The sequence below is a fragment of the Lycorma delicatula genome, chromosome 1 (genome assembly GCF_047948215.1).
Source record: "Lycorma delicatula isolate Av1 chromosome 1, ASM4794821v1, whole genome shotgun sequence".
NCBI classification, from domain to species: Eukaryota; Metazoa; Arthropoda; class Insecta; order Hemiptera; family Fulgoridae; genus Lycorma; species Lycorma delicatula.
In genome coordinates this window covers 159,814,032-159,836,725 of record NC_134455.1, presented here as the reverse complement: position 1 = coordinate 159,836,725, position 22,694 = coordinate 159,814,032, and the positions used below count along the sequence as shown (strand labels likewise).

At 29.8% G+C, this 22,694-nt stretch overlaps 1 protein-coding gene across 3 annotated transcripts; it reads left to right on the top strand.

Annotated features, from left to right (window-relative positions):
- Window positions 1–469: 469 nt before the first annotated feature.
- Window positions 470–21,922, top strand: LOC142324781 (uncharacterized). 3 transcript variants are annotated; one of them, XM_075365776.1, is made up of 5 exons: window positions 470–496; window positions 8,339–10,384; window positions 12,423–12,692; window positions 13,537–13,762; window positions 20,681–21,922. In XM_075365776.1, exons 2-5 carry the CDS (start codon window positions 8,584–8,586, stop codon window positions 20,739–20,741), a joined length of 2,358 nt encoding a protein of 785 aa, XP_075221891.1. In that variant the 5' UTR covers window positions 470–496; window positions 8,339–8,583; the 3' UTR covers window positions 20,742–21,922. The 3 variants fall into 3 exon arrangements, with proteins under 3 accessions (XP_075221891.1, XP_075221881.1, XP_075221900.1); XM_075365766.1 differs by having other exon boundaries at window positions 476–753; XM_075365785.1 differs by lacking the exon at window positions 20,681–21,922 and adding an exon at window positions 19,772–19,988 and having other exon boundaries at window positions 476–753.
- Window positions 21,923–22,694: the final 772 nt, after the last annotated feature.

Genomic DNA, 22,694 nt, shown 5'->3' with positions numbered 1-22,694 from the left:
AAAAATTAATTTAAATGTCAGGAAAAGTGTGTCATCGCATTAGTGAGACGATTGACCAACCATATTTAGTAGTTCTTTTTAACGCCACTGAGCAATATTCTGTATACTAATACTATAATTTGCAAATTTACTCGTAACTTAATGGCTTTTGCGTTTCAATTGCAATAGCCATGACTTACAAACTCTATTTTCTAATTTCATCATCCATAAGTTTGTAATTAACTTGCAACCGGTGCAGTTAATATAAAAATATATATTATTTTTATGTTGAATCAGATTTCTGTCAACACAGTAATTTATGGCAATTGAACACAAAAATATTTCTCCGTTTTGCAGTTTATGGAATTTTGTTTTCTGATTTAATTCTATCATAAATTTATCTAAAATCTAATTTCGATAAAATGTACAATATTTTTCCGTAAATATATATGCGTAGTAGTCTGCTCTGGCACCACTGCATATGGTTTATGTCGTCTGCAGAAGTGTGATAGGCGAGGTATGTTGATGTTCACGTCTGTAATGTAAAACGTACGGTACTAACAAGCAGCGTTTAAACTTGCTTTATAGTCATCAATAGTTATTAGTGGTGTTATAGTTTAATTATTATCTGTATGTGGTAACAATGTCTATCTCTTATTTTATCAATACCCTGAAGATTTTATTTATTATTGAACAAAGACCGTCCTGTCTTCTCAACTAAATTAGCCGTCCACGCTAACCTGACAATTGTTGCAAGCCAAGTCTGTCTTAAAGGTAAATTTTTTGAAAAATTTCTCATAAATGAAATCCGCTTTATAGAAAAACTAGATGACGTTGAAGAAGATTATTTTTTTTAATGAATTGTAATCGTTGGAGTTTTCAAGGGTGGCTTCCTACCATTTTTGGATTCATTTTTTAATTTCTCTGTATTTGGAATTTCTCATAAAAAGTTTACTTTTGCTTAATATAAAGCAAAACGACCTATATAATATGACTTCATCTGAATCATTAGAATGTGTTTTGAGATTACACGAAAATTGTTTTTCTTTTTATGGGATGTAGGGAATTTAATAATTACTTCATCTTAATTGATTCCCGTATGTCAACTAAAACTAAAAAAAATTTATTCCAGTCATTTAAGGTTATAAAAAACTTGTTTATTACTTTATCTAAATTACTAATTTGATACATTCATAATTTTTTGGATTGTGTATAGGTTTTGGTTTCATGATTATCATAATTGAATGCTATACTGATTTTATCGTGATCCTTTTAGGAACTATTACTTATTTTTTTGCATGATAATTAAATAAATTTAAAAGAATGCTCAAATGTGTGATTATTATAACATTTAATTGGTATTAAATCTGGCATGTGCAATTTTGTAGTTGGCAAATTGGTCAGTTTTATATTTTACTATTATGTTTACTCCAGTTGCGTTAACATTTTTTTAAAGCTGTATGTAATATCGTGTGGCACACAATGTCAGCGTAGTAGTATTACACTACTGATTCCTATTACTCATTTTTCTTTTTTGATATACATGTTTGGAAAATGATCTATCTGTTAATCATTCATCTATTGTTCCATATTTTTTTTCTAGGCTTCTTTATTTAGAATTTCCTCATTGTTTGTTAAACAACATGACAAATGGTGATAATGTTTAAAGTTATTAAAATGACTATTTCAGATAACTTGGAATTGTTATTCCAAAGAACCTTTTGATTCTGGTAAGCAGCACCATCTTCAGTGGAGTTACTTTTGTACTTTTGATGCTTTTATTAATAGCACCACCAGTCATCCCATTGAAGAGAATGCTTCTCACAATTTATTAGTATGAACTAGACTCTTTGAATAAATAATAACCATGTAATTTAAGGTTGAATCATTTAGCTTATGATTTTTAATTATTAAACATTTACCTTATATTTTAAAAACATTCTGTTAAATAAACAGATTACTATGGTTCATTGCATCACTTTTTGTTCGTTGTAATCATTTCATTTTTTTGAACCCCTTATTTTTGTGTTATTTTAATATTCTCAGTTCTCTGTAAATGCTATAAAAGTGATAAATTGATTAGAACAAAGAAGTTCTACATTTTTTCATTGTTTTTCTATGTCACTTGTACATAATTTATATTACAAAGTTAACCCTTTTTTTTTAGTCAACCTTTTATTTAACTGATGAATGCTGAAATATGTAATTATTATAACATTTAATGGATATTAAATCTGGGGTATGCAATTTTGTAGTTAGAAACCCAAACCCGCCTAGGTTGATATAGTGGTGAACTCATCATTGCAAATCAGCTGATTTTGAAGTCGAGAGTTCTGGGGTTCAAATCCTAGTAGGGGCAGTTGCTTTTATATGGATTTGAATATTAAATCATGGATACCGGTGTTCTTTGGTGGTTGGATTTCAGTTAACCACACATCTTGGGAATGGTAGACCTGAGATTGTGCAAGACTACACTTCATTTACATTCATACATATCATCCTCTGAAGTATTACTTTAACAGTGGTTCCAGAGGCTAAACAGAATAAGAGTGTTGGAAACCCAGCACATTTAGGGTAAACATTTTTAATTGATTTTGCAGTGGAAAGTAAAAAATATTAGAAAAAAGCTTTAACACATTTACCTTTCTTTGTTATGAACAGTATTGTGTTATAAAAGTGACATAAAACTCAGAATGTGCTTTTTTTATAAGCACCATTTTTATTAATTATGAAATCCATTTTTATCAACTACATAAGGGGCTTTGTAAAGAGAAAATAACAGAATAATGTTAACAATCTTAAGTATGATAACATTTTTGTTTTTTCCATTTATGTGGAGTCAAATATTTTTTTTTTACTAATAATAATAATCAACCATTATTGAAACCCAGTGGTTTTATTATCAAATCTTCATGGTCCTAATATTTTATTCTCTAAAATGTTTGAAGGTTTCACCTCATTATCCATGGCTTTTATAAAAGTTTTTATCAATCCTAACTTTATATGATGTGGAGGAAGAAGATTTGGTACAACAAGAGTGGCATACAAAACGTTTTCTGTGGCTAATCTGTTATAAATGCTTATTTGTTGCTCTGTTATCTTATAAATATAAAAAACAATATTTTGTGAGCACATCTTGAAGGCCATTAATAAAGTTATGACCTTCAATCACCACAGACTTGCCATAAACTGAACTAGATTGTATTCAGAATGATAAACTTGATATCACATGTTTCTTTCACTGAAACTGGTATTGGTGACTTTTTTCATGTGAATAAAACTTCTTTTAGATTATGTTTAGATAAATCAATAAAAAGGCCATTATGGTTTTTGTTTACTCCTACTTCAATCATTAATCCATTGATGTCAAAACATATATAAAAAGAACCTTCAATTTTATAAAACACTGAGAAAGCAGAATTTCTTAATGTATTGTTTATCATGTACCACTTGTTCCATCTGGCAACAGATTCCGCTCTTTCAGTTTAGAGCTGAGAAGTTGAGTCTGTTATCTTGTTGGCCCAAGTCATGTAACAAATCATTTTATTTATTGTGATGAATAAGATGGAGTTCACTGGATATCTGAGAACTAAGTGGGATCACAAGTGCACTCTTAAAGATGCGTAATTTTCATCAGTTTGTGTATTATCTCTTGTCACTAAGCTCTGAAATGTGAATATCCCACTTCAATGGTAGAGTTGGTTTTGGTAAGCCAATTCCAATTCCAATTCCATGAGGAATTGGTTTAAGAGCACATGACACATTAGGATACTCAATTGTAGACATGTTAACATAGGGATTGCAAAAGGAAATAGAGATTTTGTTGAGATCCATTGAAGTAGTCACATTACAGATCATACAACAAACATGAGGAGCCCAATTTTTATCTCTTTCCAGAAATTTACAACCTATTTGGGAACTACAAAAAGTAGGATTTTTTTCATTTATTCTGTTACAGATGTACTTTGGACTTTAATACAAAAAAAAAAATCCACAAAACATAACAAAACTTATCTGGTGAATTTTTAAAAGAACCGGGCTGGTCTAGTTGTTAACTCATCATTGCAAATCAGCTGATTTTGAAGTTGAGAGTTCTAAGGTTCAAAACCTAATAAAGGCAGTTACTCTTATACGGATTTGAATATTAGATCGTGGATACAGTTGTTCTTTGGTGGTTTGGTTTCAATTAACCACATATCTCAGGAATGGTTGACCTGAGACTGTACAGGACAACACTTCATTTACATTCATATATATAATCCTCTGAAGTAATAAGTTACAATGGTTCTGGAGGCTTAACAGAAAAAAGAGAGATCAGTGATATTAACCACTTACCAACTAGTTTGTAGCATTAGCATTCTTTTTTTATCTTTCACTTATCAACGTATAATTTTAGGGTTCTTAAATTTCTTCTGATAACTGCTGGGATGTCTTGTTAAGAGAACAGTGTTCATAGTAGTTTCAATTTATGGAATGTTATTTGATTAATTCTTGATAATCTTCATAGAATATTGAAAAGTCTCTTTTATACTGTGGCAGCTTAAAAATTTATATTCTATATGAAATGTATTATAGTTTGTGATAAAACTAAAATTTATTTTAGGAAAAAAAAAATTTTCTTTTGATAGAATAAATTATATTATTAGCTTAGATTCATATGCTGTGGTTGTATTTCATATGGTAAAGAATAAGTTTTTCATTTTCCGTAAGTTAGATTATCTAAGTTACGAAAACAAATTATTTTATGTTTTAATTTTCATACAATGGATTGATTCTTAGCTACTTTTTAGCTTGCTACTACTGATTTATTTACCACTTTATTTACCTATTCATGTGGTTGACACGACTCTTTTTTCCTTGTTACCGTCTTCCCCATTGTTGGTTCTGGAGTTGTAGGTTTGATTAATCTAGTCTCTTCATAATGTGGATACCAGAATCTAAAAAGTCAGGTTCCAGGGCATCCTTAGTTTAATTATTCTTGGCAAATATGTAAATTTGTTTCCATCTCCAAGAAAAATATCCAGTAAACATTTATTCCAGTTCTAAAAATGAATAAAAAAGATATATTAGAAAGTAAAAAATTAATTAAAATAAAAATGTTATATGTAAAGATATTACAAGGGTTATTTTTTTCAAGGCCCGATTGGTCGCAAAATAAAAACCCGCGTAAAAATCAGTCGAATCTTTGCGCATATGTGTTGCACAGCGTCTCTAGTATGTCCTTCAATCACGCCGCGTCACTTCGTTTAGTTCTGAACACACAGCTAGCACGTAAACATGTCTACAACAATAGCATTTCCCGCCAAGTGTGAAGTGCGTGCGGTAATTCGATTTCTTCAGGCTGAGGGGTGTAATGCAGCTGAAATTCATAGACGAATAAGTAATGTGTACGGTGAAACTTAAATGAGTGACAGCAAAGTGTGACAATGGTGCAGGAACTTTAAAGCAGGACATACAGATGTTCATGATGCAGGAGGTCAGGGAAGGAAGCGAGTGTCAACCGATGATCTCGTTGAGCGAGTGGATGAGGTAATTCGAGAAAATCGTCTGTTCACAATTTCTGTATTGAGTGATTCGTTTCCTGAAATTTCATGGTCAGCTCTCTACATCATTGTGAGCGAGAGACTTCAGTACCGCAAACTGTGTGCTAGATGGATTCCCAAGATGCTGTCTGACCATCACAAAACAGTGAGAATGGACGCCTCCCTAACGTTTCTCTAGCGCTACCACAATGAAGGAGAAGATTTTTTAAACAAAATTGTCACAGGGGATGAGACATGGGTCCATTTCGAAACTGAAGAAACAAATGAACAAAACAAACAGTGGATGCATTCTCATTCTCCCAGTAAACCAAAGAAGTTCAAGCGAACCTTCTCCAACAGAAAGTGTATGGCTACTGTGTTCTGGGACCGGAATGGAGTTCTCTTGGTGGAATTCATGGAACGTGGCATGACCATCACTGCAGCCTCATACTGCGTGACTCTTCAACATCTACAAAGGGCAATTCAGAATAAGCGGAGAGGAATGTTGTCATCAGGCATTGTCTTTCTCCATGACAATGCTCAGCCGCACACTGCAGCTGTAACAAAGAAGCTCCTGTAGCGTTTTTTTTTGGGAAGTGTTTAATCACCCACCATACAGCCCGAATTTGGCTCCATCCGATTTTCACCTCTTTGCTCACATGAAACGCTGGCTAGGAAGACAACATTTTGGCACAGCCATTGAGCTGCAGACTAGCATAGAAACATGGCTGAAAACACAGGCCGCTCCGTTCTATGACGAAGGTATTGGAAAGTTGGTACCACGCTGCAAAAAATGTCTAAATTAGGAGTGGCAACTATATAGAGAAGTAGCGTAACTATGTAAGTACTTGTTAAATATAAAAAAAAATTATTTTCACTGTGGTTTTAATTTCGTGACCAATCGGACCTTGAAAAAAATAACCCTCGTATTAAGAAACATTTTTTGATAATGTAAAAAAAATATTTCTATAAAATTAAAAACTATATATATAAATAAATAAATATATATATACTTTAAAATTACTGGAGGTGAGTAATTTTTTTTAAATCCTTACAATCATTGAAATAATTGTTTGAAGCTACCTGAGATTAGAAGAGAGTAAAAATGAATTTTGTATTTTACAAAATTGTTTTATTAAAGTTAAACAGCTGAAAATTGCTTACATATAAAAAAAAATTATGGTAACTGAGGGTTTTTCCTTCAATAGGATGCAACTTAAGAGAAAAATAAAGTGGAACATTGGAGAATGTAAATAAACCAGTAGAGGATTATATAAACAATTATTCTACCCTTTTAATAAAATTTTGAGATACAAGAGGCATGTGATCATGTTTACCAAACAGCTTGACCACTTGTAATGAAAATTAAATGGCATCTATAACATATCCATAATTCATTATATAAAGGTGCATAAAAAAATGAGTCAATCCTGTCTGAATATATAAGGAAAAACTATAACTGTTAAAAAAAGGAAAAATAATTGACATTGTCATCATTCATCCTTGAAAGAAATTTTCCTTTAAATAAAATTGCCTTTGAAAGTATAGAGAAGTAGGGAATTTCTTATTTTCTTTGTTTTTACATGTTTTTGATGAATTTAACGTATTTTTTTTTTTAATATTGATAAAGATTTATTGACTTTATAAGACTTTATGATTATGTTTCTACTTTTCTTTGGGCTATGATTGGAAATTATTTAAATTGTTATGCAATAAAACTTCAGTTTTCTTTAGTAACTGGGATAATATGCACTGGGTATTACATAATACATATTACATGCAATAAGTAAATTACATTATTATATGATACATTAGTATGTCGATTTTTAAAATTTATTTGTAACATGATCACAGCCTATTGTATTGAAAATTATTAAATGAAATATAGTATGTGTTTTCTTTGTTGATTGTATCATGTAAACAGAATTAATACATATTAAGTCACTTTATAATTATGCCACTATTGTTTTATGTTGTTAATTAAATTTACAATTATTATATAATATACTCCTAAAGAATACAAATTAAAAAATGATCATTAAAAGTTTGAAAAATATTATATTAGCCTTAGTAATTTTAATTGATTATATTGATATTGTTAAAAGCCAGATATTGAAAATAAATTCATTATATTTTCTATCAGTTAATAACATTATTACTTTATAAAATCAGTACTAAAAATTTTATTAATACTATGACTTACTGTATGTTTATCTCAAAAGTGTATTACTAATTAACTATGTAAGTGAAGTAGTTATTTTTGAGTAATTAGTAATTATTTCTAAGATCTTGGGAAGTCCAATTTGAAAATTTAACCTAGATGTTTGGTTAGTAAGTAATTTATAAAAATTAACAAAATCTATAGTAGTAATTGTCCTTTTTGTTCAGAAGCAAATATTAATGTAGTACAGATAGTAAATTTGTAATTAAGATTAATGAATGAAATTCATTATAATTAATAATAATTAGTATAATGATCACTGTGATCAAGATAATATGTACTCGTACAAGCTAGGAGTTCATAATGATACTATGAAATATCTAATTTATTTGACTTGATCATGTTCAATTTTTCTTAATATAAACATTTATTTTATGAATGAATGTATTGCATAATAAATATATATAGCAAAACAACAATGTGTAATGTATACACTGTATACATTATACATGTAATAATTTTCAGTAATTTCTTGTTTATAACAAGAATTTACTGAAAATTATACTAACTTAATAATGTTTAGTGGTAATTGACAGTTGTTTGAGTTTCTTTATTAATAAAAGACATTTGATTTTAAAGTTTAAATTATTATTGTTATTTTTTGTTTGTTTTTCAGCTATGTAAAATTAAATCAAAACAAAGTGTTGGAATTCTACCATGAATACAACTTGGTAATATTGTAAATACAATACAGGAGTTTTGTTATTATAAACTGAAATAACAGAACTGAAACTTTTGGCCTACATTAGTTACCATTTTTTTTTATTATAACCATTTTATTTCATTAAGAGATCAGTGATTTGTAGTCATTCATTGAGAATTGTCATATTTATTAATAGTCATGAAAAGTATTATCAATAAATGGATTTGGGGACTAGAGGGACCAGAGGACAGGTGCATCATGATGTCCTTTTACCAGCATCGACACCAGACAACAATTCAAAAACAGCAGCTTCAGCATCTGCAATGGCAGTGGCAACAACCATTAACAGTTTGGAAACTGTGAGGGCTCTTCATCAGACTGTAGTATCATTGAGAACTGCCCTTGAACAATCTAGAGCTGAGTTGCACTCATTAAGATTGCAGTTCCAATCTAAAGTTGATCCAGCAGTTTATACTAGTACTATTGAGAAATTATCATTAGAAAACCATATACTAAGACAAAGAGTGATATCTTCTAGTCATGGAAATATTAGTAGCCTGTTTAGTATAAATTCTTCTCCTTTATTATTAGTTAATTCATCTACTTCAATGGAGCCTGAAAAAGGAGATAAACCTGATGGGATTGTAAAATCTCTGCAAAATGGTGATGAAAACAAAAATGATGGAACTAGTGATGAAGGTGGTGGAGTTGTTTGTGATGATGATGTTACTGGAATTGATGATGTTTTTGTTGGAGATCATGAAGATGGAGAAAAAAAATTGCTGGAGGAAGGAGATCAGTCATTATCAAGTGCAGATACTAGTACTACACCTAAGATAATGAAAGGTGAATCTGAAGAATCAGAGGAATTGGATGATATTGAATTGATTTTCACCACTGAGGATACTAAGGAACTCAGTGAATTTCAGGAAGATCTAGTGTCAATAGCTGAAACTGAAGGATGGCAGAAAGGGACTCAGGATAAGTGTGATCGGTTGAAAAAAATGTGGACAACACATTCTGTTTTGGTAGAAACAGACATTTCCAAATGCGGTGTTGTTGATGAAAATGATTCTGTCATTATAGATCAGGCAAGAAGAAATACTCTCCCTAACCCAACACCTTATAGACCAATTATCCATAGAGAAGCTTTAACTGGAAGTAAGAGTCAGTTGGTAGATGGTGCTCCTGGTAGTCCTAGACCTGTTGCTGTAAAATTTTCTCAGAATGTAACAAAAAGTCCTAAAACTATGCGACCAATTCTTGTTGAAAACAATTCAACAAAACAAGAATCTGAAGCCCAGACTGATATAACTGCTTTACCAGCTCACTGGAGGTCAGAGAGTTATCTTGCACATAAAGTATCACACAATTTTACTACTCTTCCTTCAAAGTTTGCTCTCCCAGTTCAGTCTCCACCACCACGTAAACATTCACTGAAACTTTGTGAGAAAACTCAAGAAGCAAGACGTGTATTATTATCTGATATTAATTTTACCAGTATGGTTCCTGAACTTTCTAGAAGTGCTGATCATCTTTGTAATGAAGCCATAAATGCTTCAGTTTTATGCAAAAACTATCCAAGAGCTTTTTCGTATATGAAAAACCCTGATAGTGTTATGTCTCCCAGTTACTTAAGCAGGGCTCCGTGGTCTCCCTGTGATTGTAGCCATCGTCAGTCAAGTTGGGAATGTTATCATAGTTCAGCCACTTCCATGCATTCACCATCTGCCATTGATCTTGTTGATGGCACAAAGAGACGACATTCAATGCGACCATCTACATCTTCAACAGATACTTATTGGGGTTCAGTTACATCACGGCCAAATTGGTCTGTACCTTCATCACCGACTCATTGTCGTAGGTCTTGTAGCATTCCACTTAATAGAACAGACTCGTCATTTTCATATGGGCGACCAGAATCTTGCAATCCTAGACGATCTGACTCTCGTTTCATCTCTTCTTGTGGACAAGCAGTATCTGCTACTACTAGAACAAAGAACAAAGTCACTTTTCAAGGTATTTAATATAATTATATCTACATATAGTAAAGTTGTTAATTTTATTGTGAGATATAATGATATTATTGTAATAGATATTATGAGTTTTTTATATCACTTGAAATCCTGATTTTTACCTTCATATGTTTTATTCTGAAATATGTGTAGTTGTTAGACAGACTAGTTGTTGCTGTCATTATTAGATTTAATAAGGATTGCTTGTAATAATTTAAATAAACATTTTTCAATTTCAGTCTTGTCAAAGTCACATAGTAAAATTCAATAAACTGATACTGATCATTTGTAGTAGTGTTTCAAATATCCAAACTTGCTAAGAAATAAAATTGATGTTTTATCAGTATTTATGATACTCATACTTAGCCACTTTCCAATTAATTTGACAATTGTATTTTAATGACTAAATATATTAACTTCTTTTTTATCTTACTTTGTTGCCATGTTATTGCAGGTCAAGTACATTTTCAGTATCTGTTATAAAAAAATAAACAAAAAAACAGTTGCTTATTGATTATATTGTAAAAGTAATTTAGTAGCTGAGAATAAAATCATGTCTAAACAATAATATGAATCTGTGATTGCAGAACATACATATTGGGTATATTGGAGACAATGAATTCTCACTTCAGTATTTTATATTTTATAACATTCTGTTACTTTTAATATGTAGCAAGTGCCAGTGATGCGGGAAGATTAATTGAGGAAATGATTGTATTCATTAAGACTGCTGAATCTTCTAATTACCGAGTGAATTATTATACAAACATTTTGATGAAAATTTCTGTATTAGTAGTGGATAAGAGTATAAAGTAAATGCTGTAATTTATTTAAAGTAATAGAATGAATCTATTTTTATTAGTTTATATCTTTATAATTATATTTGAACTCCTTCATGAGATAAAGGATGTAGGAAGCATCCTTTGTGTAATAAATATAATTTATGCATTTTGTAAATTTTAGATTGAAAACCAACAAATAAAAAAAATAATAAACTGATATTAATACTAGACTTACACTTGACAAGACATCTTATCTCATGATACGATCCTAATTTGAAATCATAAGCTACTGTAATACTATTAAGTTATAACAAAGATTCTTAAAATAAAATATATTATGTTCTTAAACAAAAAAAAAGAAGTTTGAAAATAGTCGCACAAAAAAATTTTAATTTTCTCCTTGTACCCATAAGTACTACCTGACCATGCTGTTTCTTTATTCATACCAAATTATTAATTTCAAACATTTTTGCACTATATCACTTATTACAAATTTATAATAATTTTTGAGTTACTATTGGTGGTTTTTTGTTTTCTTATGGCAGCTGATTCTGTGGCCCAAAAATTACTATAGTTTCAAAAATATTCAATAATATTTTCAATGGTAAAATACCTAAAGTCATTCATATGACTTTGAAAAAGAGTTTGTAACCTTATTTGGGAAAAACAGTACATACAGCCTTTCTAGAATTCACAGTTACGAACCAACATCCAAATACATTATCTTTCATTGGTATATCAGGAAATAATTCTCTGTTTAATTTATCAAAAAACATACATCATATTTATTATACTGTTTAATTGATCGCAAATTTTAGATCATCCTAATTTCTTCTCATTACTTAATGAGTTTTAATGGTCATAGTATAATAAATAATGAAGTTCTTTTTAAATCATCTTTGTTATTATATCAGTTAAACAGCTGTAATGTTTAAAATAATAACTTTCTAACATTATAAGTTTTAGGTATACAATATGCATTATTTTATTTTAATTAAAACGCATTGTACATAACCATTATATTGTAGTAGTATTAAAATTTATTAAATTCTCTTTCAAAGTATTTTGAAGAATTATGGGAGAATAATGCTTATTGGAAGGTTGCAAGATCCATTTTTTTTTATTGGTGTCTATTTAAAAATATATTGCTAGAACTTACAAGACCCGTATTTTAATTTTTGCATCATATTCTGATTGGGTTATATCTGTATTAATATTTAACTTGATGGGAACAAAAAAGTTCTTTATTCAATGTTTCAGATTCAGTAATTCGTCGTCCAGGCCGATCGTTACCTGACTTACGACTGACTGTTGATTTAGATAGCGGTGAGGATTCTACTGATTCCCTTATAGATGAGTCTGAAGAATTCCTTCGAAGATCAATCGATTCAATGATGACTGGTAGTGATTTTTATCATTTGTCAAGTGGTGGTGCTGGAAGTGCACGACACCGTTCCAGGCATCATCACCACCACCATCACCAGCGTCATTTTAGTGCACGCCGACATTCAGATCCTGATCCAGTCAGAGGTTAGTATGAATTAGGGTGTGTTGGTTTACACTGATTGCTGTGATGTATTTTTATACACCTGGTGGTCCTTTTTTCACTTTGTTTTTTTCTGGCATTAGATTAATTGAACATTTATTAAAAACAAAAAAAGTTTTTAGTTATTGTTGATAAGTTGTAAGTAATATTCTTTTTTCTCTAATTCATGCAATCCTTGAAAATAGGGATTAATTGAATTGGTGCTGATTAAATATATTTTCATATTTTACTTAGTAATAGTAGTTTTAACCTCTATAAATGCAAATTTTAATTGTGGATTTGTCTGGATTCAGGCCAAGTTACTCTTGAAAAAGTACTGTTTTTTGAACCCAACCTATTTATTATATTAGTATTTATTATTCGTTTACAGATAAATTAAGTGATTTTTATTTGGGATTTAGGACTAAACATACTTTATATTTTATAATAAAATTATTAATTTAAATATTTTTACACTTTATCTTTTATTGCAAATTAATAATAATTTTTGAGTTACCAGTAATTTAATTGTTATTCTTAGTAGTAGTTTGATTTTTATTGTTACTTTCTGTTCTTTGCTTATGTTTCAGTCACAGCAATAATTACTGCATTCTCTGTTTTATGTTCTAGTCCTTCTCTTCTTCTGTAGTATTTATTCTTTATACATCTCTCTATTTATCTAAACTTTCATGTTCTGATATATATCCAATCAGCCTGGTTCCTCTCGACAAGGTTTTGCTATGAATTTATTTTGTAATTTATTTGTTCTTAATTTTAATTTTTAAGTTTATCATCTATTTTTAATAAAAATGTAATTTTTAAAAAGATAATCTTTTAATTTTTTTACAGAGTTTGAACCTCCAAAGTCTGCACAGCCATTTCTTGCTAAGGTGCCAAGGGATTTGAAATTAGATTACTGGGTTAAAGTAATCAGTAGTGAAGGAAAAGTCATTGTTGGTCGTATTCGATATATTGGACCTGTGGCAGGTCAGACAGATACTTTTGTTGGTGTACAGTTACCACATGGTGAAGGAAATTCAGATGGAACTTTTGATGGAAGGCGTTATTTTGATTGGTAAGTGGTTTTAATTTTAATTGAATTAATTTGCATTTATATTAATTTTTTTTATCTCATCACATAGGCTCAAAGCTTGTCTGTGGGATAGGAAATTAAATTTTGTAGTGTATGAAAAATGCCATGTCTAACTGACTGGGATTTGAATTCGGGACCTATGGATGAAAGACTGAGACATTACCACTCCACCATGGAGGTCAGTGGAATATTAATTCAATTAAAACTAAAAAAATAACAGCAATCTATATTAGTTTTATGTCATTCTAAAGCCATCTTTTAGGATCAAAATTTATAGAATACCTTAAAATATTGAAAATTACAGTAACAGATATTTAAAAAAAAAATTCTTTTCATTTGAAATACATTTTTCTGTTGAAAAATTCCTTTAAAATTATAATTTTTTAATAATGATGCCCCTTATTGGTTTTAGTAAAATTATACACTCACTTTTGTATCAATTGCTATTTTGTCAGATGAACTATATATTTGTTAAACAAATGGTGGGCCCCATTTATTAAGACATTCAAGTTTATTTAATTTGGTGATAGAGGTACAAATAGAAGGTAAACGTTGTAGATACAGACAAATATTGAAAAATATAAAACAGATAATCAAGATGTAGGAGACTGTAGTAAGTGTGTTAAGGTTTAAAAGTTTGGTGTAGACCAGACTGAAAGATTAGCATAAAACAAAACAGCTGAATGATGATTCTAGAAAAAAGATAAATATTTAATATTGTTAAATATGTTTAGTTAAAAGAGACAAAAATTCTTTTCCTTTCTCATATGGTCTAGTTTTACACTGAGGATAATTTATGTACTTGTTTTTAGAGATATGTTAGCATGTTGTGTGCTTTGTGCATTGATAAGTGAGAACTTCACATGATAACTGCTGCAAAGGTCAGCTATTACTAGATTAGTTGAAGTATGATGCTGTGCTGCTCTGGTTTCTGTTTGTACTAATGAACACTAGAGACTGGTTTTTTTGTGGTCAGAAGGTGCCAAAATACATCTAAATACAGCAAAATTCAGCTAAATATAGGAACAGTGCTTTGCTGCAACAGAGTGTCTGTGAACAGATTGAAAAATTAAAAGATTGTTGACATATTGTTTGCATGAAGAAAAAACTGGAGGTCCATCCTCAGCCACTAGTGACATTAACATTGAGAGTGTGTGTATGTGTGTGTGAGAGAGAGAGAGAGAGAGAGAGAGAGACTGACATGGTTTTTTTAAGACAGATGAGTGACTGTTCTAGACGTTACAGATTAAAATACACTGATTAGTCATGATTCTATCTACAAATTTATTCACACTAAACTTGTCTTTAGTAAAGTTTATACAAGATGAATCTGGAAATAACTCATCATTAAATGGTGATTGTTAGAGTGAGATGCTGCTTGACAGATCTAAGTCTGCACTTCTAAGCATGCACTAAGAACTAATGTCAAAAGATGTGTTGTTGCATGACAGTAGCTGCCCAAAAACTGCTGCCCACACTTTTGGTTTATTTATGGTATTATGGAATTTTTGTTACTTCAAATGAACAGTTTTTGATATTAGAACAAAAAAAAAAGATACTACAACGAGGATTCACTTTATTTTCCTGTCTGTAGTTCTACTGCTGTTGCAGCACTATAACAGGTAAAGTGTAGCAATTGAACAAAATTTTGGATATCAGGGTTTTTGCAAACGTTGACGTTTTAAATAAACAAAAAGGTAAAAAAGAATGGGAAGAAGTAAGTACATTTTTTGGCCTATCTTTTTATTAATTTTTCTGTACTGTTGAAGTTCATCTTAGAATTTTTCAAAAATGGCTCAAAACATTTCAACATGAAAAGCATTGATAGCGTTACATTGAGAATAAAACAAAAAAAGGGGAGGGTTAGTTTGTGTAATTTTTATATAGTGATTGTAGAAAACAAGTGTCTCCTGGGATAAGTGTGTGGGAGATGTTGCCCAAAATTAAGGAATTGATTCTGAATATCAATAAAGTTCATGTGGTTAAATGTTATGTCTCACTTCATTTTCTCTCTACCATTTTATGTTTTTTCAATAAAAATTTTTATCTTAAGAACATCATCGCCCCATAGGGGAAGACACCCTACCCACTCCACCACCCCCCTGTACCTAGCCTTTATGGGGTTTACCAGACAGGTCATCCTCAAAATCTCGGTATATGAAATATTTCAGTATGCCTCAGCTAGGATGTCATCAATGCAGATGCCACAAGCAACATTCCCATTGGTGTACTACTGCCTATAGAGAACTTAAACAAAACACATCAACCAAGTCTTAAACAAGACTGAATAGATGACAGTGAAGGAACTGAACTACCTACCTGAATAGGTATAAGTGAGTTAAACACACAACACAAAACAAAAACATGAACAATGTAACAACAGTAAAACAAAACAAGAAAGACAAAATCAAAACAAAGCATAACTGAAAACAGAACAGTAACAAAAGTAAAAGTAAGGGAAAAATCCAAGCGGGCTTCTATATCCCCTCAGCAATCCTTTCTTTTGCTAAATAGACTATGAAGTTCTTCACGATTTGCCCATTTGGCCTGGCTTCTCCAGTTTACAGGAGATCCAACGCTAATCCGTGAAGATTAAGCTGACTGATGGTCTCTGTACGCATCAACTCATAAGGACAGCATTCATAAAGGACATGGTAAGCATCATCCAGTTGTCCACATTGAGGACACATCCCAGAATCAACCAGGTAAAATTTCTGCAGTCTGTTCCTGAAAGAACCATGGTTGGAAAGAAATTGCATCACAGATTTATTAGGGTGTACCCTAGAGGCGTCCTGCAAACCATTAACATTTGGAAATAAATCATGTGTATAACGCCCACCTAGCCTGCCACAAGGCATTGCCATATTTTTCAATCTCTCAAATTTTATCTGAAGTCAACTCACCAGACTTCTCAGCAACATAACGCTGTTGTTTCTCAGACGCAATCAAAGCTATCTGTTTTATGTCTGCAACGACCAAGATTGCCTCCCGTGAAATAGTATGGTAACCACCTGTTACCATTAACAATATAAGGCCCTCAATATATGTCCTTTTTATATTTTAGCCTATTTGCCCAAACAGGTGCCACACATAGCATTATAGCCTCGCACACACCCTTGAACAGGATGCTCTTGTACAGAATGATATTGGGGTCATAACTTTAAGACTCCAATCAGGATTGACCACATGTTGAATACCAAAGAAGGCATTACAGGCCTTCTCCACGACATATTGAAGGTGCTTCTTAAATTGCTGTTTCTCATCAAGAAACAACCCGAGAAGTACCCGAGGTACTTTTGAACTTGATCATACTTGATACGCTGGCCTGACATCGAAACTCGAATTTGCGCGTTCACTGCCAAATGGTCTTCGTGTTATCTCAGCTTTTTATGAATTGATTTGAGCAAATAAGGTCGTTTTGCTCACAATAAAAGGCTTAACATTTTATGCAATAAACATTATTCAATAATAATGTTAATAATGTTGTTAAAAATAATATTAATAATAATTAATATTTATTAATTAAAAACTATTTGAAAGCTATCAATTAAGAACTTTTAATGGTTGCCATTTTGAAATTTTCAGAGGTAAAATTTTCAAACATATTTTTTTTGTAGATGTTGATTGAGTACATGCATTCCAAATTTTATTAAAATATCTGAATCTGTTCTTAAGATCTTAAGATTTTTTTTATTGAAAAAACAAAATGACAGACAGAAGGAAGGTGAAGTGGATTTGTTTTGTTTATTTTGATGTCATGTATCAGTCCCTTAATTTTGGTCAATTCCTGTATATCTGCTGCACTAGATTTCATAACCTCTTTTAACTGAAATATATAAAAAAGACCCATGGAAAACTCTGGAAGGGTGTATGCGTTACTTACAACCATATGTTTGTATATGGTGGCTGTATACTCTGATAAATGTCTCTGAACTGTTTGGACATTAAAACTTGAAATTTGGTTCAAATATTTTTATACATGGGAAATTGATGGCATTAAATTTTAAGCTTATCAGGCAAGGGGGTGGGTATTTACTCTGCCATTATAAAATTTCAACTTTTTCATGAGGACATGGTAGGAACTTGAAATTAGGAACAGCAGTAATATTATTTGAATTGTTTGCAGTACTGAAATTTTAAGTCGATCTGATTTAAGGGTGAGTATATAATTAGCTTAATTGTTTCATTGGTTTTGTTTTATATTTGCACAATGGATTACCAAAAAGCTTATGAAACTCAGAAAAAATATTCTTTAACATAAATTAAAACATCTGCTAAATTTTGGTCCTGATCCAACAAGAAGATAGAACTGTACCTAAAATAATTGTCATATTGTCAAATAAGTGAAATATCACCAGATATTCTGGTGAAGGAGAGGTGTAGGAGAGTTCCTCTCCTACAGAGAGGAACTCTCTGTAGAAACTGATTTCTAAAATATTTTACTGACTCTGTCATTTAAAATCAATTACCAAATTAATCTTCTATGTATATTTTATAATTGTTTTGATTGATTTTAAGTAAAAATATAATCATTAAATGCCCAATGGTGTATTTGAAATAAAAATCTGTAATTGAAGCCAGGAAGTTATGCAGCTCTTTACTGTTGGTTTTTTTTTAATTTAAATAAAGCAATAAAACATAGAATCATATTTGTATAATATACTCATAAACTGCTTGCATTTCTAATTATAGTTAAATTTTTACGTTAATATTTATTTATGAAAATTTAGATAGAATTTTATTGCATTTCATCGTAAATTTAATGAATTATTGTTAAAAAATATATTATTAAAAAGCCACAGACAATAACAGAAAGTAGTAGGAAAACAAAGAAATCTCTATTTAATGAGAATGGTTTAAAAGATTTTGTCAGCACATATTTTTGACTTGTGAAAAGTATTTTATTTTATACCCAAGGTTTTTGAGTTAAGCTGTTTTTGCAATATTAAAAAGTTGTAGATCAATCTGATTAAAACAGTTTTTGTCATTTAAGTCAGAATCCTTTTTTATGGCAGCCAAGCATTTTGGAATTTTTAAGATATTTTGTATTATTTAAACTGTAAAAAAAAGTTACAAACTGGAAATTGAGGATGATAAAAGTATAATTTCCTGTCATTTATCATTAATTTACTGTTTGTGATGTTGATTATTCTGATTGGCTATCTATAAAAACTGAAAAATAAAAATAATGCTTGAAATTATGCTTATCATATGTTTTTACGTCCTTGTATGAAGTAACGGAAGTATTGTTATAGCAAAAAATTTTGGTTTTCAGTTTCAATGGAAATATCCATTTTGACCATCCTGAATCCATTTTGATTAGTTTCGGTGTGATGTCTGTATATACGTATGTATCTCACATAACTCAAAAATGATTAGCCCTAGGATATTGAAATTTTGGATTTAGGACTGTTGTAATATCTATTTGTATACCTCTCCTTTTGATTGCAATCGACTGAAAAGTGTCCAAAAAAGCCCAAAATCCAAAAATTTGGATTTTGGACTTTTTCTTAACTGCAGTAAAAAGCCCTCATTGAGAGCTTTTCAACGATTTATCATAAGTGGTACTTATTGTCATTGGTTCCAGAGTTATAGCCGAATAACATTTTAATTAATGAAATATTTGGATCTTACAACAAGAATATTGGTTCGAATCAGACTTCATCTCCTTATATTGATTTATTAATTATTAACCTCTTGATTGTAAAAAAACTTTTACAATAAATAATTATTCAATAATAACAATAAAAAAAAATACATGAAAAAATATCAGAAGTTATTAATGAAATAAAATTTTATGTACTTTTCATTTTAAAAAAGTGTGTATATGTAAATTAATTTAATAGGTGTACAAGGAAGTCATGTGGTGTCTACATCAGATTTTTTTGCATTATTTAACTAATTGATTGCAGTGTTGTTAATCATGTGTTTATTTTATTTTTATCTGAATTTTTCAATTATGTGATATTGTGCAATTTGTTGATTGTTAAGAGAGAAGAGATGACAAAAGAGTTTGGAAAATCATGTACATAGAATTGGAGTATGAAGACAAGCATACAACAAAGATACAGATAGGATTTTACTGAAGACTTATATGCTATGACCACAACAATTTTTTCTTGAGATGTTTTATCCCGTAATTTTTTCTGTTAAATTAAATTTCTGGAAAGCCTTTTTACTACATTTAGAGACCCACTAGTAGCCTAAATTTATTTTGTTTATTTTTTAAATCTGTAAGTTTAATTTAATTAAAAAATTGTATTTTTGAACAATTTTCATAGTTGACAAATATTATACCCTCAAACTAAAAAAGTAAAAAAAAAAAAAAAAAAAAAACAGGAAATAAGAGTGAATTTGTAAAAAATACTTCTTCCTGATGTCTCAAGATGAATTATACACAGTATTTGTATGGCAGAGGCTCCAGTAAGTAAAGATTCACAATTCCTCCACTATAATTTGGTACTGCCCTTACATTTTTCGTCCACATCATGCTCAGTCATTCCATCCATTTCTTTTGGTATACCCCTTGTTCTGTCATTATGTTTCTATTTAAATGCTGTTCTAACAGTCTGCTTTCATACATATTCTTTAGAATTTTATCTAAATTTTCTTGCTCTTCTTCCATAAGCCATTCATTTTGAGTTCCTTTTTTGTGATACTATATCATATTCTATCTCTTGCGTTATTCCTCGTATGGCTTATAACACTTTTACTAAAATACTATATGATCTAAACAAAGAAACAATTCACTAACCAACAAATATTTGGTAAAATTGTGCATTGTGATCTTCTTTGGAGCATAAAATGGATCTATTTATTCTTAAATAATGAATAAATTTCAGTACAGTAACATGCTAGTTATTGTGTTCCTTATTAATTAGAAGTATTTTTTTGTTGCAGTGAACCAGACTGTGCTATATTTGTACCATTCAAGAAAGTGGTAATGGCTTGGAGTACCTGAATCGCATTTCATTTAGATAAATTAAAAGGGCTGGTATACATTTATGTATTTATAATTACGCATTAATTATTCCTTCATTATATGTATTTCTTGTGTAAGAATAAATAAAAATATAAATTTATATCTACTTTTAAATTATATTTATTTTTTATTTGTATTATTATTAAAAGTAATAATAATTAGAGTTTTAAAGTCTTAGTATTTTATTATACTATACAATTTTTTTTTTTTGATCCTTGTTTCTCAATTATTTCTGTGGCGCATATTGTAAATTTAGGAGTAATATGAGGTACAGTAGTTATTCATTTACCTTTCTGTATTTAAAATAAAGGATCACATTGCTGTTATGTTTTATACTATCAGTAATGTCTCAATAATGGCTTCTAACTGGAATTTGGATTCTGAATAATGTTATGTCCCTGCCTGATACTCAAGGACATAATACAAATATATATATATATAATTGTCAGATAGTTTTATTTACTAGTTCCATCAATCGATCCTTACATAAGCATAAGAATGAGCAAGTATGAAATTGAACAGCATGCCTCATTAAACTTGGAGTAGATTGACACTGTTTCAGATATAATATACGAAGTAGTACAGAGATCTTTTGATACTGTATTACACTAAGTGATCTAAATTTCTGTTATAACTTTGAGCCTCATATACAGTTCGTATTAAAAACTAACAGAAAATTACTAGGATAGTCCCCATTCGATCATTAATTTTATTGCGAGTTGGTATGATAAGACTTTCAAAAATGAAATGCTTAATTTACATTTGGATTTACAGTATGCCTTAATGGGATCAGTTTTTGAAAATTTATATATAGATTCATATTAAATTTGTGACTTTACTGTAAGTCATAAGTATACAAATTGATTATTGTATATTAATGAAATACATGTTATTACATTACATTTAATGTTTGTGTGATAATAACAAAATTAATGTTTACAGGAGATATTGTTTTTTAATTTAATTCTTTTTTATATGCATTTCTTGAAATAATTCTTTACTTTTTTATGTAACAAAGTTTATTTAATTCTGTGCTAATAATAAAATGCAGACCAACTTACCATTACCATTTCTGTATTACCATTGTTCTGTGTTTCTTTTTTTAATGATAGTTTTATTTAAAAGATAATAATATAGACATTAATAATAATGGTGCTACTCTATAATTTTCTGTTTAAAAGCCCTTTTCAAGTTCTGTTTTTACTTATTTTTTATTTATAATTAAGTATGTTTAAATATTTACCTTTCCTCATTGTCATTTTACTTAAAAATGTGTTAAGCATGATTTTATAATTTTTTTTGCTTAATCTTTTCCTGTTACCTGTGAAAAGGATTCTTCTTACTATTACGCGTATACACATTTATAAAAGCAAGTCTCACAATTTACTATCTGATTAATCTTTATGTTATCACATTTTTTTATTTTAAAAACATTTTTTGAAAATTTGAAAATATTTTGCATTTATTCATGTTGTTTTTTCTTCAAGAACTATTTCTTGAACTATAATCAGGATATATTCACAGTTTCCTTTTCTTTTCTTGAACAATTTTATGTACGCCATTAAATAGTTCATGAAGCTACTTATCTCTAAATCTATAAAAATATTTTGTACCAAAATTAAAAATAAATAGTCATGCCACCATACTGAATTATTAGGTTTATTCATAAAAAAAAATTATATTACTTTAATAAAATTGGCATCTGTGTATAACTGCTTATGTAGTAAGAACCTATAACACTCAATTAATGATAAATATATCTCAGAAATTAAATATATAAGTATATCATATGACTTTAGGTATTGAATTTACCTGGCAGTATTATCAGATCACATTTAAAATTAAATTGTAAGTGATTAAAACATTTTTGTTATATCTTTTGCAGTGATATAAGACTTTTGGGACTGAAGTAGAGCTGAAATTTATTAGTAT

Bases quoted from the DNA above. Each gene is read 5' to 3' on its own strand.
- LOC142324781 (XM_075365776.1), top strand. From the start codon at position 8,584: ATGGATTTGGGGACTAGAGGGACCAGAGGACAGGTGCATCATGATGTC. The intron at 10,385-12,422 runs GTATTTAATATA...TCAATGTTTCAG, and splicing joins GAACAAAGTCACTTTTCAAG to ATTCAGTAATTCGTCGTCCA. The intron at 12,693-13,536 runs GTTAGTATGAAT...ATTTTTTTACAG, and splicing joins AGATCCTGATCCAGTCAGAG to AGTTTGAACCTCCAAAGTCT.